The 15,000-nt window shown below is 45.0% G+C and overlaps 2 protein-coding genes across 5 annotated transcripts in view; one reads left to right on the forward strand and one right to left on the reverse strand.

The window, feature by feature from the left end:
• Positions 1-2,756, forward strand: part of LOC123506988 (protein peste-like) — a 16,336-nt gene extending 13,580 nt beyond the window's left edge. For all 4 annotated transcript variants that reach the window (XM_045259471.1, XM_045259472.1, XM_045259473.1 and 1 more), the window contains 6 exons: positions 35-104; positions 328-469; positions 787-935; positions 1,053-1,201; positions 1,394-1,467; positions 1,568-2,756. In XM_045259471.1, coding sequence (XP_045115406.1) covers positions 35-104; positions 328-469; positions 787-935; positions 1,053-1,201; positions 1,394-1,467; positions 1,568-1,796 — 813 coding nt within the window. In that variant the 3' untranslated portion in view covers positions 1,797-2,756. The remainder of the gene's footprint in view (positions 1-34; positions 105-327; positions 470-786; positions 936-1,052; positions 1,202-1,393; positions 1,468-1,567) is intronic.
• A 3,213-nt stretch (positions 2,757-5,969) lies between these two features.
• Positions 5,970-15,000, reverse strand: part of LOC123507050 (muscle M-line assembly protein unc-89-like) — a 12,468-nt gene continuing 3,437 nt past the window's right edge. Inside the window, exons 5-12 of the mRNA XM_045259569.1 lie at positions 13,867-15,000; positions 11,188-11,373; positions 10,299-10,397; positions 9,633-9,859; positions 8,617-8,852; positions 7,915-8,095; positions 7,017-7,144; positions 5,970-6,921 (exon numbers count right to left, since the gene is read on the reverse strand). The exon at positions 13,867-15,000 is cut by the window's right edge and continues 20 nt beyond it. Of these exons, the coding sequence (XP_045115504.1) occupies positions 6,342-6,921; positions 7,017-7,144; positions 7,915-8,095; positions 8,617-8,852; positions 9,633-9,859; positions 10,299-10,397; positions 11,188-11,373; positions 13,867-15,000 (2,771 nt within the window). The 3' untranslated portion in view covers positions 5,970-6,341. The remainder of the gene's footprint in view (positions 6,922-7,016; positions 7,145-7,914; positions 8,096-8,616; positions 8,853-9,632; positions 9,860-10,298; positions 10,398-11,187; positions 11,374-13,866) is intronic.

Raw genomic sequence — 15,000 nt, forward strand, 5'->3', positions numbered from 1 at the left:
GTGTGTGTGTGTGTGTGTGTGTGTGTGTGTGCAGCGTAACCTGTCCCTAACGTATGACGGAGAGTTCAACATGATGACTGGGGAAGACACGCTGGATAATCTGGGTAAGTAGTGGTTGTGGGGGTGATGATGATGATGATAATGATAATGATTATGTTTGCTGTATGTGATCTTAAGGAAAAGTCTGGAAATTTTGAAGGAAAACAAAGGAGAGGCTTAAAACTTTTTTTTTTTTTTCTCTCTCTCTCTCTCTCTCTCTCTCTCTCTCTCTCTCTCTCTCTCTCTCTCTCTCTCTCTCTCGGCGATGTCCTCCGGGTGGCGCTGCAGGGAGGATTGACAACTGGAACGGCCGTAACAGCACCAGCTTCTACACGCCGCCCTGCAATGAAGTGACGGGCTCAGCTGGGGAACTCTTCTCCCCTCACCTCAGCCGAAAGGATCTCATTTTCTTTAGCTCTGATCTCTGCATGTGAGTATTGCCTTGAACAGTGAGAAGAGGTGAAGAGAGGAGAGGTGTGTACATACTGCCGAGGTGAGAGTCTGTCTTGGCTTACCCTTAACCTCTTCAGTGCCATAACACGTTTTCATATCTATTCTTCATACTACGAGTATATGGTGATTTTATACAGTTTCAGAAATTTACGTGGAGATTAGAATAGTGGAGACTGTGGCCATTAATCCTGTTACCTCCATAGATACTTCCTAATGTAAATAAAATCATCTAATCACAACAAAAACTCATGGTAAAAATGCGTCGCAGTACTGAAGGGGTTAAATTCCCTGCAGGAGTGCCAAGCTGTTCTTCAAGGAGGAGGTGAATGACTACGGGGGCCTGACTACCTACCGCTACTGGGGCACCAACCACACCTTCGCTAATGGCACTACTGTCCCTGGCAATGAGTGCTACTGTGTTGGCAAGACATGCGCTCCGATGGGTGAGACCCCCAAGGCAGTTTGCACCACTCTGACCCTATCACTGTTGAACCACTTCTGTACTGCATCCCCTCTACTTTCTATTTAAGTTCTAGAGGTTAACGTGTCTATTCCCTCAGGTCTCCTCAATGCCGAGTCTTGCCGCATGGGTGCCCCGGCGTTTGTATCCTTCCCTCACTTCTATGCCGCTGATCCCTTCCTTCTCAATGGTGTGGAGGGCCTGGCACCTGACGAGAAGAAACATTCCCTCTTCCTGGATGTTGTGCCAGTGAGTGTGTGTGTGTGTGTGTGTGTGTGTGAGGGACTGCTGCGGGGAAATGATCAACATATCCTTGGATTTTCACGTCATTATATCCTTTTATATTTGTGTGTGTGCGCATGTGTGCGCGCGCGTGTATGCATGTGAGTGTGAGTGCGTGCATGAGTGTGTGCATGTAATGACTCCTTTACTGTGTTGCAGAACTTGGGTGTGCCTGCTGATGTATCCATCAAGCTACAAATCAACATCCACGTGACACCTTTCCCAAGTATCAGGTAAGTCTTGGATTTTGACTCAACCTAACCTGACTGTAACCTAACTGTGACTTTGTCCTGCACCCTCATCCCATCCCTGATCCTTCCTTTGTATCCTCAGCCTGCTGGAACGTGTCCCTGACGTGTACCTGCCTATGCTGTGGTTTGAGGTGCAGGGCGGCATGACACCAAGCATTGCCTCTCAGATGAAGATGCTTGTCTACTTCATGAACTCCAGTGTGCCCAGTGTGGTGGTGTGGTCGGTGATCATCTGCCTGGCAGTGTTGGCGATGGTGGTGGTGCTGCTGGTCGCCTGGAGAAGGAATAGTAGCTATGACCTGGTGACCTAGTTTGTTAGTGATCAATGCATTTTGTTGTTGTTTACTGTATCTGGCCATGTCTTGTTTTGCTATCACTGTCTTCTCTTACTACTTTCTTGTCCATGTTCTTTTAGTTGCCTTGTGCTCCTGTAGTTATTACAATTATTTTTCTTCTCCTTTTTGGTGGTGTGTGTGTGTGTGTGTGTGTGTGTGTGTGTGTGTGTGTGTGTGTGTGTGTGTGTGTGTGTGTGTGTGTGTGTGTCAATAAGGCTAAGTTGTGTTTAGTTTCTGTTACTTCAATTTCCTTCAGAGTAGGCAGTAGTAATTTTACTTCTCAAGGCACTGAGGTTGGGCATGGCAAAGCATGAAGGAGCATTTAACAGTGTGGAAAAAAACATTTTCCCAAATGTTCTTATTCCAAAGTAAATTAATTTGACTCATTGGATCCTCTGTGAAAATGCCAAAAGACATGTCACTTTCAGGGATGGCTCGGACAAGGAAATTATCTGTCTTGATTTCAGCATGGATGATGTTGCACTTATGTACTGCTTAAAAAATTGAGAATATTTCTACCATGAAGAACATGGCAATATCTTAAGGCATGGTTTTGTCTAAAGAACAATATCTATTAAGAACCTTTAAAAGAGTAAAAGAGTATGAAATACATGGTACTGGTTCACAAGAGCTGATCCACTGGAGAAGAAATATCCTCTATCACAGTTCATGACACTGTTCATAATTCTATGTCAACACTTGGAGACTAAGGCGTTGTCTCAACTCATGGCAAATGTAAAATGTCTGTGTGTGTGTGTGTGAAGAAAAGTAATCTAGTAATCTAGACAAACGGACGCATCATATTGTCGTCCTAATATTGTTGTAAACTATCATTGAATATCACTTTTGTTATATTTTAAAGACACTTTTTACAAGTTAATGTTAAGCTTCAATGAGTCACTAGATATTGTGATATATAAAGGCTGTGCTACTTGATTATTACTTTTATTGCATCTTCCTTTGCTCTGTGCCACGAAATGTGCGCGTTTGATGTGGGAATAATGGTGTGGTCACATGCATGTACTTAATATACGTCTAATTTAAGTTTTTTTATGAAGGGAAGAGAACCAGCCAAGGGCAAAAAAAAAAAGATTAATAAAAGGCCCACTTGAGTGCTGGCTCTCTACAAAGAGAAAAGCGCCAGCCAAAATTAGGGAGCAAATACCTCGATACCTCCTGTTTAAAAGAAGACAAGTCCAAGGAAGTCGGAAATACAGTTGCAGGGAGGGAGTTCCAGAATTTACCAGTGAGAGGTATGAATGATTGAGAGTACTGGTTAACTCTTGCATTAGAGAGTTGGACAGAATAGGGATGAGAGGAAAAAGAATGCCTTGTGCAGCGAGACTGCAGGAGGAGGGGAGGCATGCAGTTAGCAAGATCAGTAGAACAGTTAGCATGAAAATAGCGGTAAAAGATAGAGAGAGATGCAACATTTCGGCGGTGAGAAAGAGGCTGAAGACAGTTAGTCAGAGGAGGGAAATTGATGAGACGAAAAGCTTTTGATTCCAACTTATCTAGTAAAACTGTGACTGGAACCCTCCCAAACATGCGAAGAGACGAGTACTCCATACAGGGGCGGATAAGGCCCCTATATAGAGTAAGTGTAAGAGTAAGATTTTTTCTGCCCCAATCAGAAATTTTAGAAAGATCAGAAGTCAGGCGTTCTGTGGCGTCCCTGCGTGATCTGTTGACTTCCGGAAGGGTTGGTCGTCTCTGAAAGGGCGTGGAAAGATGTAGGGTGGTATCATCAGCGTAGGAATGGATAGGACAAGAAGTTTGGTTAAGAATTAAGGTCATTAATGAATGATAGAGTGGGTGACAGGACAGAACCCTGAGGAACACCACTATTAATAGATTTAGGAGAAGAACATTGGCCGTCTACCACAGCAGCAATAGAACGGTCGGAAAGGAAACTTGAGATAAAGTTGCAGAGAGAAGGATAGAAGCCGTAGGAGGGCAATTTTGAAATCAAAGCTTTATGCCAGACTATCAAAAGCTTTTGATATGTCTAACGCTACAGCAAAAGTTTCACCGAAATCTCTAAAAGAGGATGACCAAGACTCAGTAAGGAAAGCCAGAAGATCACCAGTAGAGCGACCTTGACGGAAGCCATACTGGCGATCAGACAGAAGATTGTGAAGTGACAGATGTTTGAGAATCTTCCTATTCAGGATAGATTCAAAAACTTTAGACAAGCAAGAGATTAAAGCTATAGGACGGTAGTTTGAGGGATTAGAACGGTCACCCTTTTTAGGAACAGGCTGAATGTAGGCAAACTTCCAGCAGGAAGGAAAGGTAGAAGTCGATAGACAAAGTTGGAAGAGTTTGGCCAGGCAAGGTGCAAGCACGGAAGCACAGTTTTTGAGAACAATAGGAGGGACCCCATCAGGTCCATAAGCCTTCCGAGGGTTTAGGCCAGTGAGGGCATGGAAAACATCATTACGAAGAATTTTAACTGAAGACATGAAATAGTCAGAAGGAGGAGGAGAGGAGGACAAGCCCAGAATCATCCAAAGTGGAATTGTGAGCAAAGGTTTGAGAGAAGAGTTCAGCTTTAGAGACAGAAGAGATGGCAGTGGTGCCATCAGGATGAAATGAAGGAGGAAAAGATGACGAAATGAAGTTATTTGAGATGTTTTTGGTTAGGTGCCAGAAATCACGAGGGGAGTTTGAGTTTGAAAGATTTTGACATTTTCTGTTTATGAAGGAGTGTTTGGCAAGTTGAAGAACAGACTTGGCATGATTCCGGACAGAAATATAAAGTGCATGAGATTCAGGAGATGGAAGGCTCAAGTACCTATCATGTATAGCACGAGAACAGGCTGAGTTAAACCAAGGTTTAGAAGGTTTAGGTTGAGAAAAGAATGAGGAATGTACGCCTCCATGCCAGACACAATCACCTCTGTTATGCGTTCAGCACAAAGAGATGGGTCTCTGACACGGAAGCAATAATCATTCCAAGGAAAATCAGCATAATACCTCCTCAGGTCCCCCAACTGGCAGAGGCAAAACGCCAGAGGCACCTTCGCTTTGGGGGGATCCTGTGGAGGGATTGGAGAAATAGGACAAGATACAGAAATGAGATTGTGATCGGAGGAGCCCAACGGAGATGAAAGGGTGACAGCATAAGCAGAAGGATTAGAGGTGAGGAAGAGATCAAGAATGTTGGGCGTGTCTCCAAGACGGTCAGGAATACGAGTAGGGTGTTACACCAGTAGCAAAGTTGAAGGCTAGTTCACCAGGGTGGTCAGTGAAGGGAGATGAAAGCCAAAGCTGGTGGTGAACATTGAAATCTCCAAGGATGGAAATCTCAGCGAAAGGGTAGAGGGACAGAATGTGCTCCACTTTGGAAGTTAAGTAGTCGAAGAATTTACTATAGTCAGAAGAGTTAGAGGAGAGATAAACAGCACAGATGAATTTAGTTTGAGAGTGACTGTTAAGTCGAAGCCAGATGGTGGAAAACTCGGAAGATTCAAGAGCGTGGGCACGAGAGCAAGTTAAGTCGTTGCGTACATAGACGCAACATCCAGCTTTGGAACGGAAATGAGAATAGAGAAAGTAGGAGAGAATAGAGAATGGACCACTGTCAGTTGCCTCAGACAGCTGCATTTCGGTGAGGAAAAGATGATGAGGTTTAGTAGAGGAGAGGTGGTGTTCCACAGATTGAAAATTAGATCCAAGGCCGCAAATGTTGCATAAGTAAGTTAATGTAGAAAAGGTTAAGGGAGGTGTCAAGGCATTTGTGGTCGTCACTGAGAGAGGCGTCCGACCTGGGAACATTTTTGGTCACCTCCCCAGAAGGGGACTCCGAGTTATGGCAAATTGGAGTACCCATTTTTCATTTAAATTTAGATTTTCAAGTGAAGGGTGTATGTGCGGTAAGTGCATGTAGTTTTGTGTAAAGAAGGAGAGTTGTCTTTAGAGGGTAGGCTGTGACTGCCCCCTTGAGTTGTGAGACACAAAGGGACGTTCAGCGAGATCACAACTAGCTTTAATGGAAGGTTCACAGCACCCCCTGAACTGGTGCTATTAGAACTCACTGAGAGTAAGTTATCGTTTTGGTAGGTGTCATGCCATCATATAATTGCTTTCTAATTTCGTCATTATGACCAGATGAACACAAGGCTAGAGGTTTCGCAATTCATGAGATTCCCAATTCAATGCATTTAATGAAATCTGAGAATATTTTGTCGTAAGTTTGTGGTAAAAGAATCTGAATTCAAATGGCTCTGTATCTGAAGTTTTCTATCATGTCAGAGTTAGATACCACAAAATTTACAGGTCATACAAAGAATACTCCTACAACAAGGGTGATGTAACGATCCTTGGAATTAGTTATGGGGTGGAGGTAAATTGAATCTTGAAGCTTAATACAGTTCCATAAGAGAGAAATTGGTATAAATAATGGACGAATTTATGGAGAGGGATGGTAGGTGGATATATGAAGGTTTGAATGGTGTCTACAAAACGTGATGGGCTGATCCGCTGCACTGTGGAGTTTCCTTTATGTGCTGGTGAAGATCACAGGTCCATGCCAAACATCACGTCGTACACCGCCTCCTCACGCTTCACGGTGGCTTTGATCTTGGCCCGGAAGCCGCCAGACTCCATCCGTTTGTTGTCCTCGGAGCCTGCAGCAAGACACGCGAGGCTGTCCATGCCCCAGGTGACACGGCCGAGGTGCATGCCTGTAAAGTTCCCGATGTCCTTCACCACCACCGACAGTGTGACACGCCCGCTGGAGCTGTAGTCCACTATTACGTCTCCTCGCTTCAGGCCATTCTCCACCTCCGGCAGCCCTTGCCCGTCACCCACCACCTTCACGTCGATAAAACTCACTTTCACGACGGTGGGGGCTGAGGAGGGCCCGAGAGGCATGGAGAAGGCCGTGATGCGAGTCTTACACAATCCGCTTGTCATCTGCTGCTCCACCACGGTGATGGCATCCATGGGGGGGCGGTGGTTGGCCTTGGACACCAATCTTGGGGACTTTGCGGCTTTACTGCGACATTGCTGCAGATAGTCACGGGCGTGCTCGTCGACAGGCACCACCACCAGGGTCAGGTCCACGTCCCGCGGGCCGCCCACGTGCACAAAGTACCTGTCACAACACAACATGAACAGCAGTCCTGCACCACACCCACCCACACCCTAAAGCAACACAGCAGTACAGCACAGCGAGCCGTCGCCACTCACCTGATGTCTGGGTTGAGGATGATGTAAGGGACCAGGTTGGAGAGAACCATCTGGCGGGCGTTGTGGGGGAAGGGCTGGTCCGTGCCGCCTGTACTTGTCCCTCCACCGTAAGGGCTGCCACTCCGCTTCTGTGGGTGAACAACACACACCTACAGTGGCAACAGTTAGGCACAAGCCATTTTCAAGTCCCAATCCAATCGTTATCAACCTCACCAATCATGCATCACCTTCACTCTACTGCAACTATACTCCCACAGTACCCTTCACAGTTTCAACTCCCAAACATCGAGTCTGTTCCTTACTTCCACACTCCACCACAACAGTTGTCCATTACCGAAGCATTACTGTTCATAAAGAAACAATGACATGCCCAACAACTTCGGTTTGTGGTTCATATTTTCAAAAGTCTCATCACAGTTATGTATTTAACATTCTCTAAGTGAAGTTACAGAGGTTTTCAAGAATTTCCAATACAATTTGAACCTAATACTATGCGGCCTTTGGAAATGATCATGTAAAATCTGAATATTTATGGCCCAATGGATAGAGTGACGCTCTTGGAAACACTAAAGGCGGACACCAGCGTTCAAATCCCTCTAGGGGTAAAAATAAAAATAAGGAGGCCGCCGTGGTACAGTGGAACTATGCGTGCTTTGGGGTCCGAGGAGTCTCCAAGGGCACGGGTTCGAATTCTGTCCATGGTCCGACTGTAGGTTGGGCTTCTTCACTCGGGGCAACGGTTTCCTAGCGGGTGGGCTTTGAGATAGGAGATACCCCAAAAAGTATCCCCTTTAGCCCATAAATTCCCGTGAAAAGCCCACATGGTATAAATAAAAAAATATAAAAAAAAAACACGACCCTTACTGTCCTGTTTCTATACCGTCACCCCTTGTCTTACCCGAGGTTCCTGCATCGTTGACGGAATATTCAGTGCCCCGTCATTGCCGCTTGGTGTGACTTGACCGTCTTTACCGTGCGAGGGAGAGTTTGGGGAGGTCTGAGGTGTGGGTACTTTCAGATAAGGTAGTAGGAGGTGACTCAGTTGAATCCACGGCGTTGGCATCACCCAGCTCCCCAGCCTGACGAGGGAGGGGTGACGTGAGCCGTGGAGGAGGATGTAACGATGAAGGATGTTATAGGTAGATGGAAATAACGAAAAGAAAGTGTGCTATATATGAGAAATGGAGTCGATGATTGGATGCAATTAGTGAAACCGAGAAGAATTAAGGAAAAAGGAGATGAAAATGTACAATAGAGACGAAAATAGTTACAAAAGAGAGAGATAAGAACAAACGATCATTGAAAGACCATTGAAGGAAAGAGAAAGAGATAGTGAGGGCAAACTTACCGAAGAGAGAGAGAGAGAGAGAGAGAGAGAGAGAGAGAGAGAGAGAGAGAGAGAGACTTTTAGGAAACTTAAGTTGAAGTTACACGAGTTTTTAAGACATGTTTCAGTGGTTCTAGTGAGAGATCAATAAACTTTATACGTTATTATCAGGAAAACCACAAAGAAACACTCATTAACAACCCAAATAATCCCAGTGGCCTTAGAAAACAGTAGTAGGAGCAAAGCATTTATAAACTGCAAACACCCACTGACCTTAACAACACTGTGTCTGAGGGGAAGCACATGTTAGCAAGAAGGGCACACCGCGAGGCAAGGAACACCAAGTCACCCCACTCGTCCTGCCGCGCCTCCCACTGACTCACACACTGCCGGATCTCGTGCAGGTTAGTCCGCGTCGTCATCATCTGCTCCGCATCCTTCATCACCTTCGCTAGGTACTTCCCTTCCTCCAGACGCTTCTTCATCGCCTCTGTGTCCAGATCCCGGTGCTGAGGGCGTGGGGGGGAGCGAGGCATGGGTGAGTTTATGAACATTGACAAGTGTAATTCTCTCTCTCTCTCTCTCTCTCTCTCTCTCTCATTGGGATAATTTCTAGAGCTCTCAAAAGTTGTGTTACCAGTCTTTTCCTATGGGTGGTAAAGAATTCTAAGTAAACTATCACTAGAATCATTAAAACGCATCCCTGCACACCTTGTTTATGTTACAGTCGTTAAAACTATTCGAGACAGGGGGCGAAACCTTCAGGAATCGGAGAGCGGTGAAGACTTTCCATTGAAGCTGCTTTCATGTGCGTCCCTGAACTGCTGATGTTGTTCCCTTACATTCCTTAAACAATTAGTGAGTTTTGCGGGGATTACATTAGTAGGCAAACCTTCTCTTTCTTCTCTTAATGTCTTGAGTATTTTTCTCCGTGCTTTTAACCTTTTCTTCACATACACCACCACCCGTAAAAGAAAAAAAAAAACTAGCATCCTTTTGACTATTTTTTTGGGATGCCTAACACCTCATTGGACTTCTTTTTTAACCCCTTCATTCCTGGGACACATTTTTCCCTTGAGTTTTGTGTACGTTTAGACCATTTTTATTGACATTATGAAAGGTCAATGGAGGTCAGAAGATTAATGGCCACATTTTTCACTATTCTAATTGCCCACATAATTTTCTCAAGCTGTATCAAATCACTAAATAATAATCAGGATGAATATGGAAACGCGTCATGGTACTCAAGGGGTTAATCTTTTTGAAGTCTTCCTCTCTGCGCCACTCACCTTAAGCGTAAACTTGCGGTAGATTTCCGTGAGGGAGGCGTGCATGGTGTCCAGAATCGTGTAGTGGCGCAGCATGGCCACCGCCTCGGAGCGCAGCGTGGCCAGAGAGTCCAGTGTATCAAGAACTTTGTGGTTTTCGCCTCGAGAGTGCGCCACCACCGTGCAGTCACGACACACCACCACCCGACACTTGACACAGTAGAAGTTTAACAGGGCGCCGTGCGAGGCTGTCAGGGAGGAGGCGAGTCAGGCACGCGGGAGTGAAGGACGGACAAAGATGTAGGAAGGAAGGGCAGGAATGATGGAATGAAGGAAGGCCGGGAATATAGAAATGAAAGAAGGACAAGGATGTAGGAATGAATGAATAAGGAGTGAGACTGAAAGGTAGTTTAAGAAGAAAGAAAAAAAAAACATCTGTAAGAAGACTGTAGGGGAAGGTCAATATATGGTGGAAGAAAGACTGAGAGTATGGTGGAGGCAACAGCAGAGTGGAGGAAAGACAGCATGCATGGGAATAACGTGAAGGAAAGAGGAAAGAGTGGAAAATGCAATATAGAGCAATAGAGTGAGTGTGGCAAGCGTTAGAAAGACAGGACCGTCATTGGCAGGGAGAAGAATGATGACAGCAAGCAGAGCCAACATATCTGCAGGAATGGAAACACTCACAGCACATTTCCTGAGCCTTGTCGAGGGATCCTACGGGAAGAGCATCCTGGTCCTTGTGCTGCTGTATTCTGGGAGGCTTAGTGACCTCCGATGCGGTGTCTGGGAACGTAAGCAACAGGAGTAAATAGAGTAAATAAACACTTTAACTCATACTCTGAAATACTATTCTCTCACCACGACTATTTTCAAATGCAACGTAGATAATTAGTCGGGTTTTCAAATGTTTCTCTTGCAAGTAATGTAGAAATCTTGTTAAGCTGTCACTAGAACCTTTAAAAGCCAGTGCAATCTCAACTAGAATCTTTTGAAAGTAGTCATGGATGCGAAGTGCTTCAGAATATGATCCGTCCTGCTTCACCAACCCTTCGTAAGTCTGCCACCTGAGGACTTCTATTTTTAAACCTGACGTATTTTGAAAAGCGCAATAAACAAATGTTATGTTGTTCCTCGCCTATTCGAAGCAAAATGATAATCTACGTGGCTTCTGAAAACATTTCTGATATGAGAACAAGGCATTTCAGAAGACGTGTTTAGAGTGATGACATGATTGCAATATTTTTAGTGGAACAGGACAGAAAATTCAAAAAGGAACACAATATGATAAGCGTGAGCATGAAAAAGGAGAAAGGATAAACAATATGAAAGTGAGTGAAAAGGTGGAAAGGAGGAGAAGAAAACGAGAACATGATTAGTGTAAGATGAAATACAGGGATAGAAAAAATGTGCCGTTGCAAACAAAATGGCGGAGATAAAACCAACCGAGCGAAAAGGAGGAAAAGAATACGAAAACTTGAATAAATAAAATGAAGCACTGGTGTACAAAAAAAGTGCCGTTGCATACAAAATGGCGGAGAAAATAAGAAAAACTAAATCAGAAACAAACACTAACCATTCTGCTTCACCTCCTCGACTGGTGGTGATACTTGTGGTGGTGCTGGTGTTGATGCTGGTGGCTGACGAGGTGCAGATGCAGGTGAGGATGGTGGTGACGACGGTAATGGTGATGGTGGTAGTAGTGATGATGGTGGTTCCTCCTTACCCATTTTCTTTCCAGGGTGATGTTTGGATTTTGAGGCTGAAACATAGACGCGTGATAGACTCAAGTGGGATTCGAACTGGTGATGGTATGGATGCGCGAGGAGTTTTACCACTGAGCCACTGGGATCCGTACCTGTATTCAGAAACGTCTTACCCTTTTACTATAACAATTTTCAAGGCCATAGAGACAATTAACCTGGCTTTTGAGAGGGTTTTTTTTTTTTTCTTTTTAATAAGATAGAAATCTTACCAATCTATCACCAGAACCATAAAAACTACATACTTTTAACCTCTTCAGTACGTTTTCATATTCATTCTGGTTACTATTTGGTAAATTTATGCAGGTTCAGAAAATTATGGGGGTGATTAAGATAGTTAAGACTCTAACCATTATTCTTCTGAGCCATATAGACCATTCATAATGTAAATAAAATTGTCTAATCATACCCAAATCTAATGGTAAAAATGCGTCCCAGTACTGAAGGGGTTGAAAAACACGAGTATCTTTAACTGGAGTCTCTGGAAAGCAGTGATGGTGAGAGAGGAGGCAAGGAGGTGCTGAGAGTGAAGGAAAGAGAATAGGAGAATAGGAAGGATGAAAGGAGGATAGAAGAAGTGATGAAGACTGGAGAGGTGGAGTGAAATAGTAAAAGAAGAAAAAGGAGGAGGAAGAGATGATGGTGGTGGTGGATAAGGATGGGATTGAGCATGAAGAGGAGGAGGAAGAAGACGAAAAGGAAGACGACAAAGAGAAGGAAAAGGAAGAAAAATGAGTAGAGAATAAGGAGAACACACACACACACACACACACACACACACACACACACACACACACTTTACACTCACGCAGGTTGATGTTCTTATCACCGTTACTGCTGTTGTTGGTGGCTGAGGGTTCCTGCATGGCGGCAAACTTCAACATCATTAGCTCCTTCTATAGACAAACAAACACACACCGCCCCAACAAAAGTACCTTACGTTTTCCCAGTCAACACAACCTCCACGTCTCTTGCGCTTCACTCCCTCACACCTTTTCTGTCTTATTTATGGAGCTAAACTTCACTGACACACCATCTTTCTCCCGTAGCAGCAGTAATCAACGTTAGGCACTCCTGCCCCACGCCCTGGCACCTCTCACACACTGGTGCCACTGGATACCGATAACAGCTTCCTTTTTGCTAGGTTCTGTAACGTTATCTGTCCGCTAACCGGGAGTCGAGGGAAGAACAAAAGGAAGGAAGGAGCGAGAGAGAGGGAGCGAAGAAGCGAGGAGTGTAAGGAAAAAAAAAGAAGAGAAAAAGAAATAAAGGAGATGTTGGAATTTTATATAAAGGAGATGAAGCAGGAGTAAGAGTAGGAGGAGGAGGAGGAGGAGGAGGAGGAGGAGGAGGAGGAGGAGGAGGAGGTCTGTGATGAAATTACAGTGTGGAAAGTTTGCCATTGATGGATTGACATTTCGTTATCTCTCTCTCTCTCTCTCTCTCTCTCTCTCTCTCTCTCTCTCTCTCTTTGGACTCATCTCTCCCTATCTCTCCATCATCCATGACATCCTCTCTCTCATTCCTGCCCTTTGATATCCTCTGCGTCATTCCTTTGCCACTTAGCATTTCCCTTCACTCCTCCTCCACGCACACACTCCCGTCGAGCTTCCCAGTGCATTACCTCCTTATCGCGTCTTGTGTGAGTGAAGGAGATGCGCCACAGAGTTTCGTTCTTGACACTATATTCTGAAACAACTCTGCGTCGCACCTCCACTACATTCACAACCCTCTAATTGAAGATATACGCGTTTTAAAGCGCTAGGGTGTTTTCACGGTTCTATTGACTGAGTATTAGGATATCTTCATCACTATTAAGAAAGGCACGCTTGAGAACCAGGCTATTTATCTCTGTGGCCTTTGAAAATAGTCCTAGCAAGAGAAAATAGTTATCTATACTTTTTCCTATTGTCTACTAGATAGGGTTTTTTCTTGCAATCATGTCCGTACAACTTTCTAGACATTTATTTTTCGTATCACAAACTTGTAAATAGTTCTGTAGCTGAGAAAAGACGAAATAAACGTGTTCACTGTTTTGTTTTTGTACATCCGTAGCAGTGCACGTTGTGATTGTTGAGAAAGGATTTTTTTTTTTTTTTTTTTTTTTTTTTTTTTTTTTACGTTAAGGCCTATAGCGTCTGTAAGCACACTTGAAGAGTGTGTAGGAAGCGCTGTTCAGCTTTCGCCCATTATTGGCGCAGGCAATCTTATTTATAGTGTACCCATATTAGAGCCCATATCACCACCCAAGTTCATCTTGAGAGTAAGGTAATTACACATCCACCTACGTAGAACCTGGGCATCATGGTGACATGTAGGTAACTTTAAACCACTCGACAAATGACATAACTTCAAGGCGGTATGTGGTGGGATTCGAACCTACGCGTTGACGTCTGCTATAGATCCCACGCTCACCACCTTATCTATACCTCGCCACCGCCTCCCTATGACTACAAAGGTGAGAGAGTGAAAGAAACTCAAACTTTACTCACTATAACTGCGGTGAAGAAACTGCGGCTTCTTAGACATGATGGAGGAGACGATCTTGGCAGCATCCTTGTATCTGAAACCACTGTGTCGCTCCCGATCCTTCCTCTCCCCTTGAGCCTTGGTGGGATGATGTAGGAGCCCCGTCACCTCCTTTGCGGGGCTTCTAGAGAGTCGGTGATGTCTCTCTTGCGTTACCTCCAGGTTACTCTCAAGGATGTTTGTCATGGAGGCGCTTCGTTTCGCGCTCAGCTTGTCCTGGTCACTGAGTCTTTTGTATCGCACGGGATCCTCTCTGCTCTTCCTCTTTTCCTCGTTGTTGCTGATCCTCTTGGACACGCGGAGTCTCGGGGGCTTGGCCGGAGCTACCTTCTTATTCTGATCGCTGCTTTCTATTGGGTTTATGCAGCTTTTACAGTTCTTAGACACCTCACTAGCAGCGGTATCCATCTCGTCTCTTCGCTCGAACTCCGCAGACCACGCGTGCTTTCCATCACCAACGTCTTTCTTCTCACTGCGCTTTTCTTTGGCACGCATGGTCACTTTCTTGGGTTGAGTAGCACACGCTTCACTCTCGCTGTCTGAGCTGCAGGAGCCGGTGGTGCTGTAGGCGAGGTGGCTGTAGATGCTGCCCAGTCGAGATATCTTGGGCGGATACACGAATCGCATGGGTACATCCTCATCCTCGCCTCCTGACTGAGGCGAGGACAGGATCTCCGTCGATGGGCCATCGTTCGTTGTGTAGTAGGATTCAGGCAAGGAGTCTGGCCTGAGGCTGGGTGGGTGGCTGGAAGGGCGCAGCTGGGGAGGCCATGGGGCGTTCTCCAGGGAATAGAAAACTTCTTCCTCCCCAACTGAAGGACAACTGCACTCACTTTCCCGTGTTACCTTGTTATCATTCTCCTCTTCTTTCACATCCTCCCCTTTGTCTTCTTCCTTCCTTGTCTCTATGTGTTCTTTTTCCTTCTTAGTTCCATCACCCCTATCCTCCTCCTCCTTTTTCTCCATTCTCATCTCATTTCTTTTCTCCTCTTCCTTACTTGTCTCTTTATCTTCTTTATGTTTTTCACCACTTGCTATCTCCTCCACCTCCCTTTTCTCCTGTTGGCTCCTCGTCTCCTCACCCAGGACTTCACTTT

Source organism: Portunus trituberculatus, chromosome 21 (genome assembly GCF_017591435.1).
Source record: "Portunus trituberculatus isolate SZX2019 chromosome 21, ASM1759143v1, whole genome shotgun sequence".
NCBI classification, from domain to species: domain Eukaryota; kingdom Metazoa; phylum Arthropoda; class Malacostraca; order Decapoda; family Portunidae; genus Portunus; species Portunus trituberculatus.